The sequence below is a fragment of the Narcine bancroftii genome, chromosome 14 (genome assembly GCF_036971445.1).
Source record: "Narcine bancroftii isolate sNarBan1 chromosome 14, sNarBan1.hap1, whole genome shotgun sequence".
Classification (NCBI taxonomy): domain Eukaryota; kingdom Metazoa; phylum Chordata; class Chondrichthyes; order Torpediniformes; family Narcinidae; genus Narcine; species Narcine bancroftii.
In genome coordinates, this window is record NC_091482.1 from 60,952,486 (window position 1) to 60,978,130 (window position 25,645).

At 47.8% G+C, this 25,645-nt stretch overlaps 4 protein-coding genes across 9 annotated transcripts in view; 2 read left to right on the forward strand and 2 right to left on the reverse strand.

The window, feature by feature from the left end:
• Nucleotides 1–25,645, forward strand: part of LOC138749666 (AP-3 complex subunit sigma-2) — a 356,312-nt gene that overhangs the window by 258,469 nt on the left and 72,198 nt on the right. Inside the window, exon 1 of one of the 2 annotated variants that reach the window (XM_069911381.1) lies at nucleotides 14,066–14,069. The exons of the other annotated variant lie outside the window; for it this stretch is intronic. The gene's annotated coding sequence lies outside the window, so the exon portion shown is untranslated. Of the gene's footprint in view, nucleotides 1–14,065; nucleotides 14,070–25,645 lie in introns of those variants that run through there. 2 annotated transcript variants of the gene reach the window in all.
• Nucleotides 1–25,645, forward strand: part of slc30a4 (solute carrier family 30 member 4) — a 50,724-nt gene that overhangs the window by 18,054 nt on the left and 7,025 nt on the right. For 3 of the 5 annotated variants that reach the window (XM_069911362.1, XM_069911361.1, XM_069911363.1), the window contains 7 exons: nucleotides 655–1,190; nucleotides 1,739–1,885; nucleotides 8,642–8,795; nucleotides 9,548–9,749; nucleotides 12,652–12,757; nucleotides 14,879–15,013; nucleotides 16,396–18,157. In XM_069911362.1, the coding sequence (XP_069767463.1) occupies nucleotides 761–1,190; nucleotides 1,739–1,885; nucleotides 8,642–8,795; nucleotides 9,548–9,749; nucleotides 12,652–12,757; nucleotides 14,879–15,013; nucleotides 16,396–16,550 (1,329 nt within the window). In that variant the 5' untranslated portion in view covers nucleotides 655–760 and the 3' untranslated portion in view covers nucleotides 16,551–18,157. Of the gene's footprint in view, nucleotides 1–425; nucleotides 1,191–1,738; nucleotides 1,886–8,641; nucleotides 8,796–9,547; nucleotides 9,750–12,651; nucleotides 12,758–14,878; nucleotides 15,014–16,395; nucleotides 18,158–25,645 lie in introns of those variants that run through there. The other 2 variants (XM_069911360.1, XM_069911364.1) reach the window with 2 other exon arrangements.
• LOC138749665 (large ribosomal subunit protein uL6-like) lies at nucleotides 2,266–2,895 on the reverse strand. The gene has a single exon (XM_069911379.1). The coding sequence runs from the start codon at nucleotides 2,884–2,886 to the stop codon at nucleotides 2,266–2,268; it is 621 nt and encodes a 206-aa protein (XP_069767480.1). The 5' UTR covers nucleotides 2,887–2,895.
• On the reverse strand, nucleotides 21,476–24,062 carry c14h15orf48 (chromosome 14 C15orf48 homolog). The gene is made up of 4 exons (XM_069911384.1): nucleotides 23,757–24,062; nucleotides 23,293–23,381; nucleotides 22,960–23,020; nucleotides 21,476–21,776 (listed from the first exon to the last, which is right to left on the reverse strand). Exons 1-4 carry the CDS (start codon nucleotides 24,045–24,047, stop codon nucleotides 21,708–21,710), a joined length of 510 nt encoding a protein of 169 aa, XP_069767485.1. The 5' UTR covers nucleotides 24,048–24,062; the 3' UTR covers nucleotides 21,476–21,707.

Here is a 25,645-nt window from a genome sequence, read left to right on the forward strand (position 1 = left end):
CGGGGGCCGGCTGGTCGTGCCTCGGGGGCCGGCTGGTCGTGCCTCGGGGGCCGGCTGGTCGTGCCTCGGGGGCCGGCTGGTCGTGCCTCGGGGGCCGGCTGGTCGTGCCTCGGGGGCCGGGTCGGAGGGTCTGGGGCGCCGGGGCGGAGGGTCTGTCCGCTTGGCTGGACGTTAGAGAGTCTCGGGGGCCGGCTGGTCGTACCTCGGGGGCTGGGTCGGAGGGTCTGGGGCGCCAGGGCTGAGGGTCTGGCCGCTTGGCTGGACGTTAGAGAGTCTCGGGGGCTGGCTGGTCGTTCGGGAGCCGGGTCGGTCGGGTAGCAGCGGGACAAGATTTTGCTATCGGTGGGGTGTTGCGGCGTCTCCACACTCTAGCTATGTTTGCCGCTGTCCTTGGGTTGTAACGCGTCTTCTTTCCTTTACTTAAGCAATTAATGAAGAGTCCTAACTGCTGTTGGTCTGCCATGAAATGTCAGTGAGAATAACTGGACACGCGCGACTGGTTTCCCTTGGGCTGGTAGCTGTGTTGTGGAGACCTGAGCCAAGGCAATGTGACTGCATCAAGAGATGCCAGCACTTTGGACACTGGGTAGGGATGACTGAACCGAAAGGCTACTAGCACTGGTACTGCAGTTAAAGTGTTTGTGTCTGTTGCAGGATATTTTGAAGTCCCTGTTAATCATTACTAACCTGTGCAGAAGTTCGGTAAGAAAGGATATCTGAGTTACAGTCGGTGCCAATTGGTCATCTTTGAGGAATTATCATGGCTCGATCCTTCTGGAACAAGCTGAAGTCATTCCCTCACCAGGGTAACTTGGCCTGCAGAGACCTGGAAAGTGACACTGTTGCCTTGGACTTTGATGTAGAGGATGAAGGAGATGTGCCTACATTTAATGGTTTGGCTAAACTGCAGGTGATCACTTTGGATCAGACTGATGAGATTGCATATGTGCCGACTGTGATTTGTAATGGGAGCATTGGAACCAGTGGCGAGAGCACAGACCCCCATAAAGAGCTGAAAATTCTGCAGAAAGCAGAATTCCAGGATGAGTGTCAAGAAGATGGACAACATAAAGAAGAAGAATGCAAATGTTGTGTTAAGAACTCTGAATTAGTCAGGCAGAGGACAACAAAAAGAAGATTGTGGATTGCTGTTACACTCTATAGTCTGTTTACTGTTGGAGAACTTGTGGGTAAGTTTGGTTGCAGATATGTGTGGGCATGCCCTTTGTGTTTTAATTTGTGGCATTTCCAATTGGGAGAGAATGTTCATGTTTCCTGTCTACTCTGTCAATTTGAACTAGCAGATAGCCTGCATCTTGATGGGATAGAAAGCCAGGCAGCTTGGTTTACTGTATAAGTGTTGATGGAGACATGAGTTGACAACATATTGTGAGATTAAATGAATGGCAAGTCTATAAAAATGGGTTTCATTATCAATAAATGTGAGGTTATTCTAAGTCTTAACCAGATCAGACTATATTTTAAATGCTGGAAGTGATGGAGGTGCAAGAAACACAAAAATATAATAGTTATGTCCAAAGTGAATTAAATTATGACCTTTATATTTGGAGGACCAAAATAAAATGTGGCAGTTGTAACCAAAAGCATGAAGGTATGTGGGACGTGGATCTCAGATCAGATGAGATGTTAATGGATGGCGGAGCAGGTGGAAGGGGATGAAGGACCTTGTGTTCACTTGTTCCTTAGTCTAACAGATGTTTTTTCTTTCACCACTCAGGAGGATGGCTTTCTAACAGCCTGGCCGTTATGACTGATGCAGTTCACATGTTGGCTGACGTGCTGGGGATTGCTGCTTCCTTGGTTGCATTATATCTTTCTGCAAGGCCTCCCAATAGCAGGTTCACTTTTGGCTGGCATCGGTTTGGTATGTGACCACAGGTTACCCCATAACTTTAGGCTCTCCATTAACTTTTTGGTGCATAATTGATTATGAAAGTGATATAAAACTGTTTCTTGTTTTAACGAGCTACTTTAGCTAAGGAGCGATATGAACTGTTTGCCATCCTCGCACGTTATGTAAAACTTCTGTCTTGCTGTGGTCCTGTTTTGCTCTCTTTGAGAACTGAATTGAGAATGATGGGAGAGGAAAAATGGGCATGGATGAGGAGAAACTTTACACTGGACAACAAAGACTTTGCTTTCAGAACACTTGGGTGTACTGTATGATATGCTTCTTTGCTATGGTTGCTTGCTGAATTAGAGCAGCTTTAATCCTTCTCAGAGATGTAATACCATCCAAGAATTTTAGAATATTCTTGTTTTTGACTGTTGTCTGTTGATCAAGGCAGCGGAATTTAATACTAGTTCAATATCATTTCCTTGAAGAACAAGCTCATCTTTCTTGGACTGATAAACCATACACAAAACACCTGGCTTCATACAGACTCTTCGAATATACTTCTGTCCGAAGAAGTTAAGAATCTCTACCAGAGATCTTTCATCTTGAATAACCACGTTGATGGGGAAATGAACATACACAGACCTCACCTTGTAACAGAAGCCAACAGTGACACCCTTGATCATGTCCTGAACATAACTGCAGACTGTCCGGACTGTTGCTAGCTCCTTCCTGTTACTCCACCATTTGTCAACGTAAAGCTGCTTGATGCCAAGAAAGCTGAGCTCCAAGTTGATGTGATTGAATTGCCTTTGTAATGTTCCTCGCAGCCCCTTTACAATGACAGCACGGCCTGGGATAGCAACAATCTGGTTACTGAGAATGGTCTTCATTCTTGCTGAGGATGGAGGAAGAGCAACTGGGTTCTCACTTGCTGATGTGATGCGTGTGAAAGTCAGGTAGCTAGATGGGCAGTTTTTTTTTAATCCTCTTGTGGTTAGACGTTTTAGTGAATGAGAGACATGCATGGCAGCTCAGCCAAGTGCAGTAGACCTACCGCACCAGTTGGAAGGTCCTGCATTCTTCTGCTGTTCCCGCCATGTGTGCTGTATGTCTCCAGTTGCAGCAGCTGAAGCCCTGTACTTCACAGCTGGAGCAGAGGCTGGTGTATCATGAGGCTGAGAAGGTTATAGGCATCACGGTTAAGGTGGTGGTCACACTGCAGCTTTAGCAAGGGTGCTCATGGAAGGCTACAGATGACCATATGTGTGCAAAAGTGGTGCCAAGTGCTCTGAGGCAATCTCGTTGAAAAGCTGGCTTCCATCTTGTACATTGTTTGGATTCTGTGAAGGGAAGGTGGTCGGGAATGTGACTCGATGGATGGCTGCGCTGCACAGGAGAGGAGTGGCTCTTGGTGCCAGGGAACCGATGCATTAGGGAATGAAAAGGCAGTGTTCAGCAAAGAAATAATGTGAACTATAAATGAAATTGGCTTTGATTTAACTTTTATCCTAATTAGAAACAATCTTGCCATGTAGTGAGCTCTTTCAATAGCCCTCTCCTGTGCTATGTCTGTCTTTGCTCATTCATTTAAACCTTGCTCTAACTCCTGGATCTGATTTATTTTGTGCATTAATAAGCAAAGTACACAATTATTACTTTGGAAACCTTGAACAGTGACTCCCTGTTTGAACTTTGTGTCACGATCCTAAATGTAAAGTGATAAAGGACTGATTGCTGAATGGTTCATCTGCACACTCTGCAGAACTAAAGGCACACTGTTTACAAGAATGATGATGAGTTTATTGTCATACTCCCACAATTACATTGTCTATGGGGACTGAAATTTGTTCTGGCTGCAGCCAAACAGAAGCTTTCATTTTTTAAAAAAAAAAGCAGAAGACAAAAAATATTCACTGATATACTGTAGTTGCTTGAAGAAAAATGGCCCCGTGGAACTCCTTTTTCAGTTCAAACCTAGGAAATAACTTCAGACCCAGTAAAAACACAAAGCTGGGGAAACTCAGCAGGTCAACCAGTGTCGGTGTGGGGACATTTAGGAGAACTTTAAAACAGAAAGGGAACTGACTGCATGATGCATCACTCATGTCATCACAGGGGCGGGGTTCTCCCTTAAATTGCCGGGTTGGTGATTTATCAGGTAAGTCTGGCTGTGATTTGAAAGGTACATCCTACACCCACGATCCAGTAGTCACACCCGGGTACCAGGAGGGCTACCTGGGTGTTGCCATTTGAAAGCACCTATTAACACTCTGGTGCCTCTGAGGTGTCCTTTCTTCTAGAGGTACTGTCTTGCATGAACACCCCTAAGGGTGACAAGGGGCCAAAGATGTCGCAGTTGCAACATGTGCAGGAATCCCTGCTATGATGAAATGTAGCTTGATCCCACCCAACCTGTGGAGATACCACTGAAAGGCCACCACCCCCCACTCCTGAGCCTAACCCATGCAGGTTGGCCCCAATATCCTGATTTTTCTCCACTTCCCCTCAAATGCAAACAGTGAGAGGTAATCTTCTTTGATTCATCTTGGACAGAGATATAGCACTCTCGTCCGATAATGAAACACGTGCCTCCTCTCTTGGCTAGGAGAAAGTTAAGAGCCATCCATTTCTGTAAAACCATCTGTCATAATGCCATCATTTCTTTAATGGTGGTTTTCATCTGGCCTTGGGCAACATCCATCTCCTTTGCAGAACTATTGGCCAATTTTTCTTGAGCTGCAGCCAGGTTGATAATTTCCTTTTTTTTGAAAATTTTATTTATTAAATCATGATGAATTATTGCGTAAATTATGTTATCTTTTCCAATGGAATACAAGACCATCTCTGAATACTCAAATCAATCTCATTTTTCCAAGTAATTGCCAAACATTTTCTAGCCGCAGCTAAAGCCAATCTCAAAAAAACAATTTGAAATCTATTTAATTTCAATTCTAAATTAATTCTCTTAATATTACCCAACAAGAAATAGACTACAGTATATCAGGATCTAATAAAAATTTCACTTTCAAAGTTACTTCTAGAAATTCCTTGTTTATTCCGAAAGGATTTCGCCGTCTCACATGGCCAAGTAGAATGTAGAAAAGAACCTTATGATATCTAAAACAAATCTGAAGAAATAAAATTATATTTCCTTAATTTTTCCAGAGTTAAATATAATTGATGAATAAAATTGTAATGAACCAATTCATACCTTACATTTACAATTTTAGTCATACTATCCTTGTATAGATAATTTCCCTTGAATTGCAGGCTACCCCCATGTAGAGCTCGTCGAAAGAACCAAAGACTTGTTGATCCAAACCAAGGCTTTTATTAGCAAAAGACCGGAGCTCTTCACAGGTGGCCGACCAGTCCGGAATGATCCGACCTGGCTAGGGACACAACCCTTTAAGGCCCAAACAATAGGTGTGGCTTAGCTCTCAGCCAATCGCTGTAAGCACAGTCTAGATACAGTAACTATATACACTATGTACATTGGTGATAGATCTGTACTATCACACCCCACCAATGCCCTCTCCTTCCAGTGAGGGAAAGCTCCCATCCAAAAGCACTATGGCTCTGAGATCCCTCGTTCCTGCAGTGCAATGGAAGGATGGCGTCAGGGTCTCCACCATCTTTGTGTCTGGTACAAGGCAAGTCGAGAAGAAACTGCCCATCCACTTCCTGCTTCCTTGATGGGGCCCCACTGACTAGCTGTTTCCCCTGAAAGCCCTTTCCCCACAAACCCACTGAGTTACATTGAGGAGGTGTGGTGGTTCGACCATAATGTACTTGGCAGAAGTGCTATGACACAGAAAGCAAGTCCCCTTACCTTTGAAACTGCAGTAGCAGGTAGTATTTGCTGACTGGTCAGTTCGAACACTGACAGAGGGCCATTATGTCTGATCTCCTTGTCGGATGGCTTTCTTTACGGGAGGGTGAATATACCAACCATCAAAGCAATGGCACCCACAGTCTCCATTCATATTATGGGGACAATTGGCTTCACTAGTGCCATTAGAAAATGCCCAGATTGACGGTAGCTCACTGCTGTTTAACGGGACCGTGGTTATGAGAAGCATTTTTGCCCATGGGGAGGAATCTCTACCCTCTCAGCATACGGATGAGTTAGCCCTCTCTCCGTAATCACAGTTAGTGACTAGAATCAATTTATTGTAATAAAACTGTCTTATCACACAAAATTGCTTTTGCTTGCTTTAAGGGAGACAGTTTTGCCATCAGCAGAAATTACCTGAAGCATCCCCTACAGTCAGAGAAAGAGAAGCAAAATAGATGATTTTCCCCCCCACCCCCGAGTCACTGAGTGTCTGTAGATTTGCCTCCAGCGCTTCCGCAGCCTTCACGACCACACAGAGCCACTTGGCGACCTGTGCTCCAGATCCAAACTGCCGACTCAGTCCGGAACCCTTCAGAGCCTTCGGCACCCCCTCGCATCCCAATTCCAATACCTGGTACCCTTTTGGCCAGTTCGAGCCAGTCTCTAGCAGCCCGCAGCCTGGTGCGAGTCCTCTGGTAGCCGTCTCCAGCACCCCACAGCCTCCATGGGTTCCTCACCTTGAGTCGCCAGCAGCCCATTGCATGTGTGGGTCTTTTAGCCAAAGAGCCCCCCCTCACTGGTCTGCTGAGGTCACCACTCTATGGGTCAACTTTAAAATGACAAATTCCCATTCACAAATGAACCTGTTTGATGCGTCCCAGATGGGTCTATTTTAGAATTCCGAATTGGACAATGACCAACGACACTTGGTAGGGTCCTCTCGAATTAGCTTCTTCCTCAGGTGGTTCTTCAGGAGAGCAAAGTCTCCTGGGAGGACTCTAGGTTCATCTTTTAGCTCCTCCTCTTCCTGGTGGCCTTCCTATCTTTACCTGTCAATGCCAAATCTTGAGAGTCTTGGTTAACGCTAGGATATGTCTACAATTTAATTGGAGATTAGATTAAGATCCATTTCAGGTGGCAAGGCAGCTTTCCAGGTTTCAATGGTCAACCATATATTATTAGTACTGCTGACAGACCATGTTTAGCCTGATGATGAGGCCTAATCTGGAACAAGGGTACTGGTAACACTTTGAGCCAATTTCTTGTCCCAGTTTGGCCAATTTGTTCTTCACCATTCCATTAGCTCTTTCAATCTGGTCTGTGGGGCAATGGAATTCTTTTTTGATACCCAGAGCTGGACATAGCTGGGTATTGATCTCACCCACAAAATAAGGGCCATTGTCAGATACAATGTGCTCTGGTATCCTGAATCTGGGCATGATTTCTTTCAAAAAGATGCGCGCCACAGTATCAGTTTTGTGGTGTGATAGGCTTCAATCCATTTATTAAAGACAACAGGCATTACAATATAATGGTGCATATGCAGTAATTCAATAAAATCAAGTTGCATTGGACAAAAAGAGTATCTTGACCCCAGGTATGTCCCTTTGCTGGTGAGGTGCCTTTTCCTGCATTATGTTCTTGGCATATCAGACATCGTCTGGCCACATTTTCTGCTGTTCGTCCAAGGTCCAAGCTTCACCATGATTCTAAACATTGCCTTACCATTCCCTCCTTGCCAAGGTGAGTATCGGTACGTACAAAATCTACAACGTAGCCCAGTATAGTTTCAAGCACTCAGATTGGACGGGCCACAGGTCCTCAGTCACAGAAGGGAGCATCCAGCTGATTTCAAATGGCTTTCTCCTTTTCTGAGGCATCCCTCTGTCAAATGCGCATATCCTCAAACGCAGGCATATCGTTTGATTCAGAAACAGGGAACTTGGTTTTTCCCTAGCGATTTGTCATTTGGGTAACAATCAGTGTTCCGGTAAAGGCCACCTGTTACGCAATCAAGTCAGCTCTGTTGCTACTGTGGTCTATTTCAGTAGAACCTTTTGAGTGCATGGAAGATTTAATGATGGCAAATTGTGAAGGGAGGCAGATGTCTGATAAAACGTTATCAATGTAAATTTTACTAGTGATGGGTGTACAAGAGGAGGTGACATTGCCCCTAGTTTTCCAGAGTTGGCTGAAGTCGTGGTGGCTCTCTCACTCCTTCCCCATAACCCCAGCAAAATGATTTTCACTCTGAGCTACATAGCTGTTTATTGAGGGAACTGATTTTGGTCCTAATGCCCCTACAGTCACTGGTTCCCTAGAACTATTCAGAATAAAGTCTTTTCTTGCATTACCCTTGTAGATTTCTAGGTAGGGCAGCACAGTTGGCATAGCGGTCAGCGCAACACCTGCACAGCGCCAATGATCAGGACCAGACCTGGGTTCAAATCCAGTGCTGTCTGTAAGGAGCTTCCACGTTCTTCCTGTTTCTCCGGGGGGCTCCGGTTTCCTCCTGCCCTTCAAAAATGTACCGGGGTAAAAAAAAACGTACCGGGGTGGAGGTTAATGGGGTGTAAATCGGGCGGCACGGACCCATTGGATATTTTGCTCTAAATTCAAAATCTGTGTCCCCGGCTCTTGATCCACCCACTAGTGGCAACATCTCGATCAAATCTGCTCAACCATCTTTGCTTAACTTCTCCAGTGCAACATTGTTGCTGAGCTCCACGATCCCTGGAACCAATCCTTCCTGCACCCAGTCCACATTGTGGATGGTAACAATTAAGACACAATAATAAGTTCTGTGATTCTGATATCCTGCAACAATGGTGGGATTTATTGTGATTGCTCCAATCTCCCCCACCAACCTGTCACTGGCTCAATAATGAGAGCATGGTATGCGTTGCACATTGAGTGACTAACTTTCTCCCTGTGTATTATAGAGGCACTGGCTGCGATGCTCAGTGTGGTCCTGATCTACGCTGTAACCATCGGGCTTGTTTATGAAGCTGTTCAGAGGACCATACACCAGGACTTTGAGATCCATGCAGACGTGATGATTATCATTGCAGCCATTGGAGTCGCCATTAACCTTGTGTAAGTCCAGAATTTGTTTTAAAAAGCTGCATTCAGTTGGTGGCGGCCGGCAGCGCGGTTGGCGCCACACTGTTAGAGAGCGCCAGGGACTGTAAGGAGTTTGTCTGTGTGGGTTTCCTCAGGAGCCTTCGGTTTCCTTCAACCCTTCAAAAATGTACTGGGCTTGTAGGTCAATTGGGTGTAATTGGGCAGCGTGGGCTTGTGGGGTGAAAGGGCCTGTTACCGTGCTATGTACTAAAAAGAAAATTATCTTCCTAATGTCACGGCAGACTTCGGCTGATGTAGCTGCAGTCAGTGATGCCTTTGCTCCCATTTACTGGGAACTTTCTCAGGATTCTTTGTAACTTCCAAAGGTCTGGATTGGCTGAAGATCACCACTGGCGCTGACTGTTACCCTCAGCTCCCAGGCAGTGCTGATGGGGAAATTGTGGGAAGAGGGTGCATGTGAGAAGGGTGCCCAGCAAGAAGAGAGTGTTGTCCAGGAGTGGGGGGGTGGGGAGGAATGTGCTCAGGGGAAAATGGTGAGGAGTGCGCTGTAAGCTCTGTTCTGATCACTGACTCCTTACTACAGGGATTGCCCAAAGAAAAGCATTCCAATTCTGGAATCGCTCAATGAATTCCCCACATTTGGGAGGGTTAATTTTTGCCAAGTGTTGTGGTCTTTGGCTACTCCAGATGTTATAGAGTGACGAAGGGATTCGAGGTTGCTACAACTGTTTATAACCTGCATGTTTTTAATTTAAATTTAACAGAATGGGATTTTTGCTGAAGCAGTCCACCCATTCCCATTCGCACTCTCCTTCAGAAAAGGCTGCAAGAGGAGCTCCTGGGAATGCTCTTGAACATGCTTCTAGTTCTGGGAATCTGGCTGTGCGAGCTGCTTTCATTCATGCCCTCGGAGACCTGGTGCAGAGTGTTGGTGTCCTGGTGGCAGCTTACATCATTCGTTTTAAAGTATGCATGCTCTTTTTTTTGCAAACTGCCTGGGTATAGTGGCGGTGGGTGGGTGGGGGGGGGGGGGGAGGTGGTATGCTGGTCCAATCCTGGATGTGCAGAGGGTAATGCTGATTTCATAAAAAGTGACAAGGCCAGTTGAGGAAGCTGAAATGTTATTCCTGGTGTTTCGGTAGGAATTGAGTCGATGATGTGCTTTTTTTTTTAACACCATAAATCACGTTGATGATGTGCTTCTTAAACGTGCTCTGCCACTTCTCAGGGTCAGGACTGATCTGCCAGTGTCATTGGGCAGATCAGCATCCTCCTCAGAGCCGTAGTTTTCAGAAATCTACCACTGTTATTTGCAATTCAAGCAACTGACGGACTCCAGCAACCAGCAAAAAGATTGAGGAAAATAAATAGGTAAAAATCTCCTAAATTTAAAATCAGTACGCCCTGCAGTTAGTTTGCCAATCATGCAACACAAAATCTCAATCAACTGGAAAAAATACTTAACTGGCATCTACCAATCCCCGTAAGTGCTGGATTCCTGCACTTTTATTGCATTAATTTTCAGGTTCAGTTTTGCTGGCAAGATCAGCATTTATCACCCAGTCTCAGTGTTTCAATGTTAAACAACCTCAAGAGAGGAGAATCCCACAGATACACTTCTCTAAGTGAAGACTTTTCTCAATGGTCCACTCCTTGCTCCGAGACTGTGACCCTAGTCCAGATGCTCACCCAGTGAAACAATCTCCAGCCTTTCAAACCCAGAAAGATCAATTCTCATTCTTTTGAATTCTGGCTAATGTGATCCCAGTTTTGTCAATCTCTCCTCATGTGAGAAATCACTCATCTCTCCAACAAGCCTAAATAGAGTGCCACAGAAAGAATTGCTGCAGGGTAGAGTCTAGGCCCAAGATATGGACAAACCATCACTACCCATGGTTGCTATCCGATCCAAGTCATTCCAGCAGCTTGTCTGCTCTAGTCTGTAGCTCGGCGATCTAAAGACTGACCATTCCTGATATGTTTGAATCGAAAACACAATCCAGTTGCAGCAAGATCTTTGTCCTTTCCAATGTATAACTCTCCAACTAATCTGCCCACTGTCTGTATTTGGGGTAATTCATTGTAAAGGCATTACAGCACAAAAGTGAGTGGTTGGACCCATTCAAGGGAGTGCGGTTCATTGAACCACCTATCCAGGCTAATACTTGGAGTGATTCCCTCAGATCCACATGCACAAAATGGAGGATTCTTTACCTATTTGGTCTAAATCTTACATGTTCGTAAGGTGCCCCAGACCCCAGGCATGACTGGAAGCTGACTGCTTCCTTTCCCTTCAGGAGATAAATATTTTGATTATAATACCCTTTAATTTTCTTTCTTTTTTTACTTTTTTTATTTTTCTCACTATGAACCATATTAATCAAAATACACACAAACATTTCCCTCTTGAATATACACAGTGTCATTTTCTCCCCTTTATCTCCCACCCCCCCCCCAAACCCCTTTAATTTTCAGTGGACTTTTTTTCAGTTCCCCGCTAATCCCTTACCCTCACCAAACCCCGGTTTGTACTATTATGAGCTCCTGTTTTAGTTAAATGACAGGAGGAACTGAATGGTCACAGTTAACAGTTCAGACATGCACCATCACGAGTCACAGCCCAGCGACAATTTGATGCATTGGAAGAACTGAGGGAACTGTTCCAGAATTCGATACATTTGCAAAGACACTACAATTTTTCAAGGGAGAACCATTCTGGCCGCTGAGGAGAGCTGCAGCTTCTTGAAGCAGCTCTTGTGACAGCCATTTTTGTGGAATTCAGAGAAAAGTGTGCTCTGTGAATGTCTGGGGTTTTTCAGTGGATTGACCTGTGCCAGGAGGGTCTTTTTGGGAAGCAAAGTGCTTCATTTTGATTGTGTCTAACAGTGAAGGTCACTTGGAAAGACCACTTCGTTTTGAGTGTGACTAGCAGTGAAGGTCACTCGGAGAGTCCGGTGCCAGGATCTTGGAAGCTTCATGGAAGCAGCCCAGTTCAACTCCCACCTCCAAAAGGACCAGGAGTGTTATGACCACAGCTCGTGTGGATGGAAATTTTTTCAAAGGCAGTGCAAGGAGAATTCGTGAGCCTGTAGCACCCACAACTCAAGTCTTCCTATCAATTCGACATTAACTCTGGGCATCAAATTTCAAAGGCCTTTGCTTCAACACTGAATTTAAAAGACTGAACTTTGAAGTAACTTTCTAGATTTTAGCCTAGACTGTAATGGTTTCGGTATAACACAAACACTGACACACACTAGACGCCTGTGCATAGCTGGGGATAGATTTAGTGTTAAGGATAGTTTAAAAGTTAAGACTATAATTTGAGTTAGAAATAAATTAGTGATTTAAAATTGAACACTGCTTCATTGCCTATTACTGCTTGTTACTTGGGATTTGTAATGGTACAGTGGTAGAAATTGCTGGCCAGATACACCCCAGGGGCTGTGCTCACCAGGGTGTGGAGTAATGTTGCAGGTGAGTAATTGATATGAGGTAAATGCACACTGCAGTAAAATGCTGATAACCTGGAAATCTCTGTGGCCGGGCACCTGGCTGACTGTGAGCTGGGATCTGATGTGTCTCAACGACTGAGATTTGACAAACAAACTTGCTGGGACCTTGCTTCCTTCTCTGCACCCTCCCCCACCTCAATGGGTCTTCTTGCCCCACTCTCTTCTCTTTCCCCCCCCCCACCTCACCAGGGCCCCATGCCCCACTCCTCCTGACCCCACAGGACTCAACGTGCGTGTTAGCAGAGAGTAATGGGTATTGGGGAGTTTTACGGTGTCAGACATTGAACAGTTTTGGGTCTGTGAATGTTGTGTGGCCTTGAATTAGCCTCATAGTTCTGCTTTCTCCCTCATAGCCCGACTACAAGGTCGCTGATCCGATCTGCACCTACATCTTCTCCCTCCTCGTCGTGTTCACAACGTTCCGGATAATGCGAGACACTGCTCTCATCTTTCTGGAAGGTATTGATTGGTTTATTTTTCCCATGAACCCAAACACTGTGCGAGGCTTAGTTTTGCGTGCTATTCAGGCAATCTAACTCGGGTAGCAGGTCATGGAATAACAAACACATGAGGAAGTGTAGAGAGGGCGGTAAAGTAATCAAATCGTGCAGGTAACAGAGGAAGGTGTGAAACCCATTCAAGAGTCTCATAATAGAAGGAAAGAAACTATCTCTGAGGCTGGAATCACATGCAGGGTGGGGGGGGGGTGCTGGGTAGGAGAGGGGAATATAACTGGGAAGGGATCGGATCTGCACAACAATGCTGCCACAAAACAACAAATCTCATGACGCATGTTCATGAAAATAAACCTGATCTGATTTAGCATCTCTCCTGAGTCGGTGTGACGGAGTTGGTGGAGGGAAGGTTGGTCTGAGCTCCATGTCCCAGTCTCTGCAGCTTCCTGGCCATGCCATATTTCCTCACCCAGTTGTGTCTGGCGTGCTTTCATTGTTGTAACATCAGAATGGTTCGACCAGGACAGGTTTGTTAGGGGTGAGGCGTGCTGGACTTCAGGCTCCTGTACTTTCTGCTTGAAGGGAGCAATGAGAAGAGGTTGTGGTCAATGTGGTCGCAATCCTCCTCGAGGTAGCGCCTCACATCGATACCTTCAACGGATGGGAGGTTGGTGCCTGTGAGGGACGATGTTCAGTTTGCCACTCTGTTTCCAAACAGCCTGGGATGCAACCTGTCTGCATACTTCTCACACTTTACCTGCCGAAATTCAGTTGAGTATTCAATGAGTGCTGACCTTCCAAAGACTGAGAAAGTAGGAAACTCTCTGCTATCTTCACCTCAGCACCACTGATAGACACAGTGCACTCTCACTGTTTCCTTCATTTTGCTGACACCATTGCACCAGACTCTCTCTCCCCTTCCTCTTCCCTGTCTTGTTGTTTGAGATCCGGCCTACAACTGTGGTGTCATCTGCAGGCCTGGAGATGGTTAGGAGTCGTGTACAGCACTCAGCTGGGAGTCTATAGGTGCTGGGCTCAGGAATGTCATGGAGTTACAAATTTCAGCGCACATTTTTTCGTTAACAAGATGGTGCGCATGAGGCTGGTAAAAAGCCCATGGTGTTACAGAAAAAATACTAGCATGGATGGAAAATTTGCTGACTTGCAGAGGGCAAAGAGTGGGGAGAAAGGAGGCCTCCTAGCTGGCTGCCAGTGACTAGTGATGCTCCACAGGAGTCAGTGTCAGTGCCATTTTTCACACTGTCACTGATTTGGATGATGGAATTGATGGCTTTGCAAGTTAAGTGCAGCACTTCTTGCAGTCACAGGGGTACGTACCAAGAGGAGGATTGGTGGGAAGGGACGAATGGACAGGGGAGTCCTGGAGGGAGTGGTCCCCGCAGAGTGGGAAGGGATGTCATCTTGCAAGTCCAGTGCATCTGCAATGAGTTCTGAACAACTCTGCAGCTCCTCACTTTCCAGTCAGGAAAATGCGTACTAGTAGCAGATCAGAGTGGAGTGGGGAATCTTCCCCATCCACACAGTCCGTCTAGTTCATTGCCTCGCCCTTGCCCACATGTCCCCTCCACAAAACCCACCAGTCTGGTCAGCTCTCAACTAACTGGGTTAAAAGAGGGAAAACAAACACTAGGTTTGCCAGCAGTGTCCATGTTCCAGGAGCAATTTAATCAGACGTGGCAGTGACTTGCCGACTCTCTAAGATCTGGTGTCTATGTGGGTACAGCTGATTTGGGGTGGGGGGGTGGGGTGGGTGTCACCTGAGCTCCTCTTCCTACTCCTGAACTTTTCCTCAGCCTGATTGTGTGAGCAGAAAGGGGGTCTTCCTGGGGTGTACGCTTGATTTCTCAGGGACCCTGTTGCACCCTACCCCTCGGGGTTCAGAGACCAGCTGCTGTGAGATTCAGAGTGGTAGTTTGAGGCATACTTGGGCCTTTTCCCCGGCAGTGCACTCTGCAACTCGCCTCTCTCCCAGGCAGGTCGTGGTAGAAAAACGATGCAGTCTGAGCACCCTCCAGCCAGACGGCTTTAACGTCAACTTCTTTGCTTTCTGTGTGTCCTGCTGAGGACCTCCTGCTCCACTCTTTCTGGTCTTTTGTATCCCTAGGCACTCCAGAACATCTTAATGTGCATCACATACGGGACTCTCTGCTAAAGATTGAAGATGTCCATTCTGTTCAGGATCTGAATGTGTGGTCTCTGACTATGGGCAGGACTGCAGCTATTGTGCATTTAAGACTGAGTAAGTAGTTTACACGTTTATCTCACCACTGGGTGGAGCCCCTGAGTTGGCTGGGACAAAGCCTCTTGCTGCACTAATTCCTTTGGCCTTGAACAGTAACCTGGGCCTCGCACACAGTGCTGGTCAACATCCTTTATTACACGTACAGGAAGAATGTGGAAGCAGTGAGATACAACACAGGAGCAGAAATAAGCCATTCAGCCCATCGAGTCTGCCCTGCCATTTAATCATGAGCTGATCCATTTTCCCACTCAGCACCAATGCCCAGCCTTCTCCCTAGAACCTTTGATGCCTTGGCTAATCAAGAACCCATCAATCTCTGCCTTTAATACACCCAATGACCTGGCCTCCAAATCTCCTGTGGCAACAAATTCCACAGATTTACCACCCTCTGGCTGAAGAAATTTCTCCGCATTTCTGTTCTAAGCGAATGCCCTTTAATCCTGAAGTTAAGCCCTCTTCTCCTGGAATCTCTCACCATGGGAATCAACCTTTCTACATTTATACTGTCCCAGCCTTTCAACATTCAAAACATTTCAATGAGACCCCTCCTCATTCTCCTAAATTCCAAAGGGTATGGATGAAGAGCTGTCAAATGATAATCCTTTTATTCACAGAATCATCCTCGTGAACCTACTCTGAACCCTCTCCAACATCAGCACATCCTATCTTAAATGAGGATTGCACAACTGCTCATAATACTCCCAGTGAGGTCTCACCAGTGCCTTAACATCACACTCCTGCTCTGAAGGATGTAGTGCCTGGAATGGAAGGAGAGTTGTAGTTACAAGGAGAGACTGAGTAGGCCAGGTTTATTCACACAGAACCTTGGAGGGTTTCTAAAATGATGGACATGGATAGAGTAGATAGCCAGAAACTCTTCCCCAGGACAGCAGGGGAGTCTAGAATTGGAGGGCATGGGTTTGAGGTGAGAAAGAGGAAATGTAAAGGAGATCAGAGGGATGTTTTCCAAAGAGGATGGTGGGTTGTGGAATGAGCTGGTAGAGGTGAGGACAATTACAGAGCTTAAAAAGCATTTGGCTAGGTCCATGGAGGATGCAGCCTAATGTCGTGCAGTTAGATATTGTGGCAAGGACAAGATGGGTAGAAGGGCTGTTTCTGTGCTGTTTTATTCTATGATTGAGAATTGTTCTAAAGCTGGGAAACTGCTTGATGTTGAGGATAAGCCTTTCCACCACTAGGTGTCCTCTTCACCTTGTCAGTACAACCAGCTGCCTGGTTTATTGCTGAAGACCAGCATCTGGCTGTCAAAATCACACATCCACTGAGGGACTAGCCCGTATCTCTCTGATGCTTAATGATTTTATTGCAGCATCCTCCTTTAAAGCCCTTCTGCTTGGTTTTGATTCGTGTCTGTTCAGTTCCAGAGAGCATCTCCCGATGGGAAGATGTCCAGTCTAAGGCTCGACGCCTCCTGATCCATTCCTATGGCGTGCACCAGTGTACGGTGCAGCTGCAAGTCTACAAGGAGCCGTCAACCAATGCTTGCACCAAGTGTGGGTGCTTGGATGATTAGGGGCCCATTCGTTAAAACCAGTGCCTTTTATGCGAGTTAAACAGCAGCATTTGAAAGTGTTATCAGCCAGGAATTGTACTTGTGAAAGCCAGCAAGACCCAGGCAATCTCGCTTGACCCTGAAGCTGGCAGGACCATGTGTTTCTTTCTCCCCGGGTAACCGTGCTGAGTGATTAATTTGTGCTCACATCTTTCAGATGACCTTCAGTCCACGAAGGGCCTTGGCCGTCTGTGTGAGAGCTTGGAGTTTTCATCGGTGTGGGGTGTGCTGCTTCTCTTGTGAATGAGCAGCCGGCTGGGGTGGAAATGGCTGGCACAGGCAGGGTGGGCTGCACTGTCCTCTGACTCTTCAGCCACTGCATGAAGTGTAATTCTGTCTTGTTGGATGTTTGAGTCACTGCCACTGGGTGCTGGTTCAGCCAATGACTGTAAGGGACTGAAGTTTTTAATGCACTCCATATTTCCTCCTTCCCTCTGAGCTGATATAATGCATCACTCGGAGAGTGGAGATGGGAATTGAAGCTCCAGTTCCCGGCAGCTGTTTCAGCTTCCCAATCCATGCCGCCTGGTTCCTGTTTAATGAGATTTCAGTGCAGAGGTCAAGCAGTAACTTTAAATTGTGTGCAATTTTGATTTTGAAGATGCAATATCCAAAGGTTCAACAGTATTTGTGGATCGACACTTTACACAGCTTTCGAAAGCAATTCCTCTGTACATTTTTGTGATCTTTAATCATAAGGAAGGACTTGTTTAGCCATCAATGTCCTGGAAGAAGTAAAATGATTGAAACATTTATAATGAGGACAAACCAAGAGTTAATGATTTGTACAATCAGGTGTGATGATCTTTGTATTAATGCAATTGTAGCACGGCAGACCCTTCATGCCAGTTGTGTTAAATTGCAACTTGTGCTGCTGTCCTGTTTATGGGATCTTGAGTGAACCAATCAGAATGGCTGTTCCTGGCTACTTCATTGTTGTGTGCAGCTAAGAAAATATGATTTAGTGCCAAATGCCACCAACTACAGCAAACCTCAAGCACCTTGAAGCAGTGTGTTTCTACGGAATGAGTGGCAGCAGACCTTTGGTCCTCTTCGACCGAGAATTGAATTGCATTCACTGACTTTGCCCCCTCCGCCCCCCCCCCCCCATCCCCATCCCCAATGTTGTGGGAGAGATAGCCACAGGAAACAATCAGCCCCAGCTGGGAATGCCACGTCCTTTTACGGTTGTAGGGATATTTGCAGGTAAGATGCCACCTCATTTCCCTTTACTTGTGCCAATACCTCACACAGTTGACAAGTGTATGGTTCAGTATTAATGTTGTAATGAAGACCCCTCCTTCAACCATCCCCATATTTGGCATCAAATCTTTGCTTGAACTTCTGTGCACAGAGGTTCACATGTTTGTACTTTGCTCGCACTGTGTTTCCAAGGGCTTTGAATGCTTTTAAATCTTTCCAATCACTGCCATTTCAGGTTTTACGGTATTATTGACATTATATTTGACATTACAAGTTGAATTCTCAGTCAGAATGGAATTTTGTTAAATCTATTCCCTGGTCTTTTAAGGTGATTAAAATATAAGCTTTTATTATATAAAATATAATGTTGCCTGTTTTCTCTGTTCCTTGATGTACCCTAGTTGCTGATCCAACAATCCCTCATGCGGCAAAAAGGTGAACTGTATATTGTGGGAAATGGTTTTCTTGCCTTTTACTGACTTTTAATTTCAGGCCTCTGCTTCTTCTATGTCTTTGCTCAATTCCTTTATTAGTTTGAATGTACACCTCCTTTCCACAATCTGTGGGCCAATTTATTTCTATCTGTAAATCAAAAATACTGCAAACCCCAGAAAATGTCTGGAAAACTCAGTAGGTCCAATGGCATCAGTGGGAAGAGAAACAGTTTCAGGTGGAAGATCCTTCAGAACTGAGAGAAAGCCAGTTGGTGTAAATGGCGAAGAGGTGGTTTAAGGCAGAGGTGTGAAAAAATCTTCAGTTTTATTGTCATATGTGCCAAGGCGCAGTGAGAAAGTTTGTTTTGCGAGCAGTCTAGCTAGATGCCCTATACATAGTACAGCAAGAAAACAGTGCAGAGTTACAGAGCACTGTAAAATTGTGCTGCTGGATCAGAGATTCATTCAGGAGTATGATAATGTTGGGGGGGTGGGTGGGGGGGGAGAGAGAAACTATCCTTGAATCTGGTGATACGTGTTCTCTCCCTTGTAAATCTTCTCCCTGACTTTCCAAAGAGAGTGGCCAGGGTGGGATGAGTCTGTTAACATGTTGGCTGCTTTGCCAAGGCTGTGGGAAGTGCAGATGGAGTTGATGGTGGGGTTTCAGCCCTCTGATGTTTCTTGAGGTCTTGGGTGGAGCAGTTCCTGTCCCACCAGTGACGCGCCCAGACAGGATGTTTTCAGTAGTGCACCTGCAGAAGTTGTTGAAGGTTGAAAGTGAAGTAAATTTCTGGGAACCTCGGAGTCTTTGGGGTGCTAGTTCCTCTATATTAGTGTCACTGTGAAACTCCTGGCTGTGTTGCAATTGTGGTGAAATCTGGGATGTTGGATAGTTGGCCTGCTAAATAAAACTGAAGAACTGCAGGCCGAAATGTGCAGTGGTGACACAGACTGGGGTGGAGGAGGGACTGCATGAGATGTCTCACTTTGGCGTTAATTGATTGGAAAAGCAAATTGTGCTATAGTTACAGAGTCTGCAGAGTATACATAGACAGGTTAAGTAAGTGGGCAAGGGTCTGACAGAGTGCAACATCAGGGTCATGCACCTTGAAGGGAGCAATGATAGACTGGATGTTTAAATGGTGAAATACTGCAGCATGCTGTCGTGCAGAGGGACTTGGAAGTGCTTGTGTCTGAAATGAAAAAGTTGGTTTGCAGGTGCAACAGTAACCAAGGCGGCAAATAGGATGTTGGTTTTCATTGCTAGAGGGATTGAATTTAAGAGCAGAGATGTTCTCCATCTGTACAGGGTATTGGTGAGGCTGCTTCTGGAGTACCCACAGGCAGTTCTGATCTCCCTGTTGGAGAAAGGATGTACTGCTTTGAAGTGGTGCAGAGGAGGTTCATCGGGTTGACTGGAAATTAAGGGATTATCCTGAATTGCCTGGGACTGTACTAGCTACAGAGGGAATCTTGTGGAAATGTTCCATTATGAAAGGGATAGATAAGATGGGAACTGGCAGGTGAGACTAAAACTCGCAGATTACTGGGAGTAGATTTAGGACTGAGATGAGGAGGAACTGCTTCTCCCAGAGTGGTGAATCTATGGAATTCTCTGCTCAAGGAACCGTAAATTAATACTGAATGTATTTTAGACAATAAGATAGGTTTTTAAATAAGAGTTGAGGGTTACTGGAACAAGTAGACAGGAATCCAGGGCAGTCAGCCATGATCTTATTGAATCTGATGCACGTTTGACAAACTGGATGGCTGACTCCTGCCTCTCGTGTAACGGCAAGGTGGAGAGTTGGACTTATGCAGGCTGCAGTGTGCCTGGACAGTGGTGAGGTGCTCTTCTGGACACTGCAGGAGGCTGTTAGGGAGGTAGTGACAGACGGCTGGAACTCGGGAACACTCTTGTGGATGGTGGAGGAACCCTTGGCCGTCTCTGTCTGTGGGCTCTCTGATGCAGAGGAGACCAGTGTGAGCTATGGATTGGACAAAGTGTAGTCAGCTGGAAGTAAAAAAACAAAACTGCAGACACTGATTGAAGTAAATCACAATGCTGCTGGAGAAACTCAGCAGGTCAAATAGAGTATTTTATCTCGTGAAGATAAATAAGCAACTCTTTTGGGCTTGAGCTTATTGTATTGTAGAGCTGTTTGAGGAGATGAGATTAGAATGAGAGGGGAGCGGAGAAATTGAGAGGTTGTTTCTGCGGCTGTTGGAAATAAGATGCAGAGTGGCCAGGACAAGCTGTCCAAGAAGAGGAAAAATGCTTAAAGCTGGGGACTAAGCTGGGGGGGTGGAGTCATGGAAGTAGACATGGAGATGGAAGAAGATTTGGCATGGTGGTGTGCACTGAACTCAAGATTTGGGGGGGGGGGGTGAAGGCAAGGCTTCTACTGACAACAGCGTTCAGTCTCTGAGAGGGGAGGGAAGACAAGCAGGTCAGTGTGGGGGAGGTCAAAGGTTGAAAGTGTTGGGTAGGACAGGTCGGGTGGAGGGAGAGAGGTCAGAGGGTCACATTTTGTCCACACCTTGATGAAGAGTTCAAGCCCTAAATGTTGGTTACGCATCTCTATGTCGGATCAGCCTGAGAGATTCTGGGTCCCTGTGCAGGGATGGGGCGAGAGGGTATCGATCGCAGAAGGGGTGGGGGTTGAACATGGAAGCTGGTGGGTGGACGGTGCAGGAACATCTGGTGATTCAACAACGGAGGGCCAGTGCAATCCAGGACCCTGTGCCAGTGTCTGCGCTGCGTGGAGGTGGCCTCTCCCGAGTGCTGGAGAGATTGGGAACGTCCAAGGTCATTGTGTCGTGGGTGGGCTGGAGGAGCGGAGGGTCTCCATCACCCACCACGCGCCTGTTGCACTGATCCACGACCGCGCTGCACCGTCCTGTGCCTGTGTTCCTGTTGATGGGCCGGGTGGGTGTCGCCGTCCACACTCCAGTGCGGGGGAAGGCAGCGGGAATGCCGTAACTTAGCTGGAGTTGCGACATCGGGGAAAGTCCTGAGCGCTCCTCCGTGAACAGGGCCAGAGAACCCGCTCCCTCTGGTGCCCCTGACGCCTGTGGAACGGCGCGGTTTCACAGGAACGGTAACCCCACTCCGAGCAGGTTACACAGGGACGGTAACTTCCACCCCCCCCCCCCCCCCGAGCTGGAGGATTTATTATTCATCAGTCTGGAAACGTAATGAACGAGCAGAAATCCCAGAGATTGAGGCATTACTGGTTAAGCAAGGAATCTCAATACACAACAGTTTATTTTTTTCCATCTGGAGTTTAGATTAGCGGGGATGTAAGGATACTATGCCCCAAACTAAGCGAATTCACTGCTCTTTCCACCGATGTATTCCCGGGGGTTTGCTGGAGAGAGGTTGTTGCAAGCTTCTGCCGCATGTCTGAAGCTGCAGCCACAGAGGACTGGCCAGAAGTGACTCAGTAGTGTGACCTCCCGAGGCTCAAGATCCACTTCTTCACTTGGTGTAACGTTTCACCATCTGCAGTTCATCGACAGGCTCCCATTTCTGCGTGATGGTTAGCAACTGCGCAGGGTGGGAGAGATCAGAGAGGGTTAACGACACCCGGTGGAAACCAAGCATTTTGCCAGAGATCTGTAAATAGGAACGTGCCCTTCGGCCCACCTTGCCTTGTACTCTCCCCAATTACTGATGTTTGAACTCCTGTCTCACCACAGCTGGAGCCTTGCCCCTAGTCACCGATTGTACAAATGACGCCACATTCACCTTTCCCTGAAACTGGTCTCTGGCGTGGCCAGAGGATTACAGTCAGAGGGCGTTGGGCAACGAGGGACTTTCCATGCCTTAGTCAGCAGCGGTAGTGAGAAGAATGGGCGCTGTTCTCCAACGGGAAACCTTGTGTGGACTCAGGAGTTGCTTGGAACTAATCCTTCTCCGGAACCCCTGCGCACAGATAATCCCCAAACATTGGAGTATCCCTGCATCCCCACAAATGCCACTCGGCCCGGTGAACTCCTCCCGATTCCAACATCTGCAGTCCATGTGAACAGTTGGGAGGCTGCCCGATCGGCTTGAGGGAGTGGCATCTCGGCCTTGGTCTCCCCCGATTAATATTCGGCAGAGGGACCCAGCTCCCTCGTATTCCCCGGAGGCCATTCAGCCCATTGAGCTCATACCAGGACTGTGGACTATTCCGCCCCACAATGCCCGTCGGCCCCAGGTTCTGCCCCCGAAGACTGGGAGGAATGAACACGAACTGATCTCCAGCCCACGGTCTTTGGTGTGTGGGAGGGGAGTGGAGGTCAGGATCGAGTCTCTGAAGCTGGGAAGCAGCGCACCGTCACTGACGTCCGTGTCCACGCATCTTCCCCAGGCATAATTCTTATCCATTCGTATCACCCCCTCTCCCCGGTAAAGGCACGTGTCCGTGGTTCACCCACGACCCCGACTCCTTTCCGTGCCCACCTCTCCGCGAGCTCCTGAACTCAACCGCCCCCGCGACCGAGCTCCCGTTGAAGTGCCTGCAGCCCACAGCCCCTCCCTCCCCACTTCCTCCTCCCCTCCCCTATCCCTTTCTCCCCTCCCTTTCCTTCCCCCCCCCCCCTCCTTCCAGCTCCAACCTCCTCCCGAACCCACAGGGGGCCGGTCTCCCCCCCCCCCCCCCGCTCCAGTTTCCGGGTTGCTGCCCACCCTGCCGATCTTTGCCCAACTCCCGCTCTCGGTTGCGTCAACAGAGCAACGACTGTACCTTCTGGGGCTTGTTCGGGTCCACGTTCTCCCATGGAGTCGGATTGTGAGACTTGTTGATTCTGAATAGAAGGAAATGAAATCGAGAAGCAACGATCGTTGGGATCGCGCTGCTGGCTCGAGTTTAAAGACTAACCCACCCAGAGCGCGCTTCCTCTAACACCCACCCAGAGCGCGCTCCCTCTAACACCCACCCAGAGCGCGCTCCCTCTAACACCCACCCACACTTACCCACCCATTCGCACGTAAATACACACCCACTCACACACACACACACTCCGACACACCCACCCACCAGCTCCGCTCCCGTCGCCCGGACTCTGCGGAAACTTACATGACATCGCTCTTGGTGGCGAGGAAGTAAATGCAGGTGCCAGTGCCGAAGGTGGCGGCCGTGGTCATCAGAGCGACCAGAGGGATGAGCTGTGGACCCAGACCAAGTTACTCAGCGACCGGACGGACCGTTCCCCATTTCCCCCTTCCCACGATAAACATCGGACGTTGAATTGAGCGAAAATGAGACAGAGCCCCCCCCCCCCCCCCCCCAACACACACAGATCGAAAACAAAACTAAAACGGGTCCGGCGGAGATGAGTCCTGATCAGGATGAGATTGGAAGGAGGGTTCATGAGGCAGGGTAACCCTGACTTTGGAAGGGAGAGGGAGGGAGGCTAATTGAAGATTTGAGCGAAGGGTTGAGAGGCTGTCGGTTAAGGGACTGGGTATCTGAGGGTTGAGGGACGGAGGGTGACCGAGGTTTTGAGGGACGGAGGGGTGACCGAGGGCTGAGGGACTGACCTCCTTCCTCTTGCGGAGTAGGGAGAGAAACTTCATGCTGACCGAGCTGCGTTGACTGAGTCCGAAGCCGGGATGCCGCTGTCGCCGCCACTCCCAGCGCTCCGGTTTCCGCGTTGAGTCATGACGGTCACGTCCGCAAACGGGGTGTGTGGGGTGGAGGTGGGGGGTGCGGGCGTCCCTACCGGCGACGACTGTAACTGCAGGGGTAGTCGCAGTGGAGGGGCCGGATGGGCAGAGGTGGGGAAGGAGTTGTGCAGTCAGGAAACAGGCCATTCGGCCCAACACATCCATGCTGAAAAAGGGTTCTCGTCCGTTTTATCACACCTCCCAGTGTAGCCGGACTGTCTCTGCTGGGCGACACTTCAATATCGTCTACGACCTCAGCCCCTTCCCTCCGACGATGGAGCAGGTACTCGGCACTCTCTGGGTGAATCTCTTCTCCCTGCCCCTAAACCAATGACTTTTGGTCCATCCACCTGCTATGTGGAAGGTTTCCTGTCTCTAGCCTACATCGTCTGTTTGTAACGCCGCTGCTCCCGGACCTCCGCAAGGGGACAGGGGAGAGAGGGGGAGGGTAGGGAATGAGGAGGAGTGGGCATGGAGAGAGAAAGAGAGAGAGAGTGGGGTGAGGAAAGGGGGCGAGCAAGAGGACGAAGGGCTCGGGGGCGAATATAAACCTCAGCCGCGTTCACGAGGATGTCAGTATGGCTTTTGGTCATCAACCATGGATCTGGTGAGTGTGGAGCTCTCGAGGAACAGTCCTGGGGGCTCTTCCCCTCACTGGATAAAGGCTGAGCAAGGATCCCCTGAGGGCGCAGTATATCAGAGGTCTGTGGACACGGTCAGATCCTGCCACCCTCCCTCATTATCACTATCCAGTGAATATATTTAAGACAAGGTTGAATAGATTTTTACATAGATGGAGATTGAAGGGATATGGGGAAAGGCAGGTAGGTGGAGATGAGGCCATCATCAGATCAGCCATGATCTGAGAATAGAGGAACAGGCTCGACCGGCCGGATGGCCTTCTCCTATTTCTTGTATTCTCAGTTGACAAACCAGCTCCAGTCTCCACAGTAGGAGAGGACACGGAGCGCCGGCACAGAGGGAGCGGCGAGATTGGGACGGTCTCCCTGCAGCTGATACAGCAGTCCATTGACAGTCCTTGTGGGATGTTCACCCTCGACCTCACATGAGGATCCCCAACTCTGGTCCAGAGCGAACGCAAGCAACACCAGACCCAATGTGACGAACTGAAGGGGAGGCTCCGGGAATGGCCCCGGATCAGCGAGTCTTGGATCAGAGTGGGACCGCTAAGGACCAGACCCAAGGGTCTGCCGCCACCTTCATCCGAGTTTCTGATTTATTTCTGTTCCCTCTTCGATCCCCATCTCAAAACCAATTTACCCTAACACAGAGGAGCATTAAAACTAACATGCGATTCGCACAGCGGCTGCAGTGGTTCTCAACCTTTTCCACTCGCATACCACTTTAAGTATTCCCATGCCATCGGTGCTCTGTGATTAATAAGGGATTGCTTAAGGAGGTATGTGGGTAGAAAAAAAAAAGTTTGAAAACCACTGTTTAAATCGTCCCCAATTGACTCATTATGTGCAACTCCAAAGGAAATGGGTCAATGACAATTTTTCTCAAGCAAAATATTTCAGTAACAATTGGATCCAGAGCAGTGATTCTCAACCTTCCCATCCCATTCACATACCACCTTAAGCAATCCCTTATTAATCACAGAGCCACGAGTACATGAGTGGAAAGAAAAGGGCTGAGAATCACTGTGGTGCAATGCTGTTACAGTGCCAGTGAAGGAGTGTGTGCATTCTCCCCGAGTCTGTGGGATCCCTCTGAAGTGCCAGTTGACAAAAGCAATGTGG

Excerpts from the sequence above, each read along its gene's own strand:
- LOC138749665 (XM_069911379.1), bottom strand. The coding sequence starts at position 2,886 with ATGCATGTCTCTCATTCACTAAAACGTCTAACCACAAGAGGATTAAAA.
- c14h15orf48 (XM_069911384.1), bottom strand. The coding sequence starts at position 24,047 with ATGGATGTGTTGGGCCGAATGGCCTGTTTCCTGACTGCACAACTCCTT. Across the intron at positions 23,382-23,756 it reads TACTCCGCAAGAGGAAGGAG|CTCATCCCTCTGGTCGCTCT; the intron begins GTCAGTCCCTCA and ends CTGGGTCCACAG. Across the intron at positions 23,021-23,292 it reads GCCACCAAGAGCGATGTCAT|AATCAACAAGTCTCACAATC; the intron begins GTAAGTTTCCGC and ends CCTTCTATTCAG.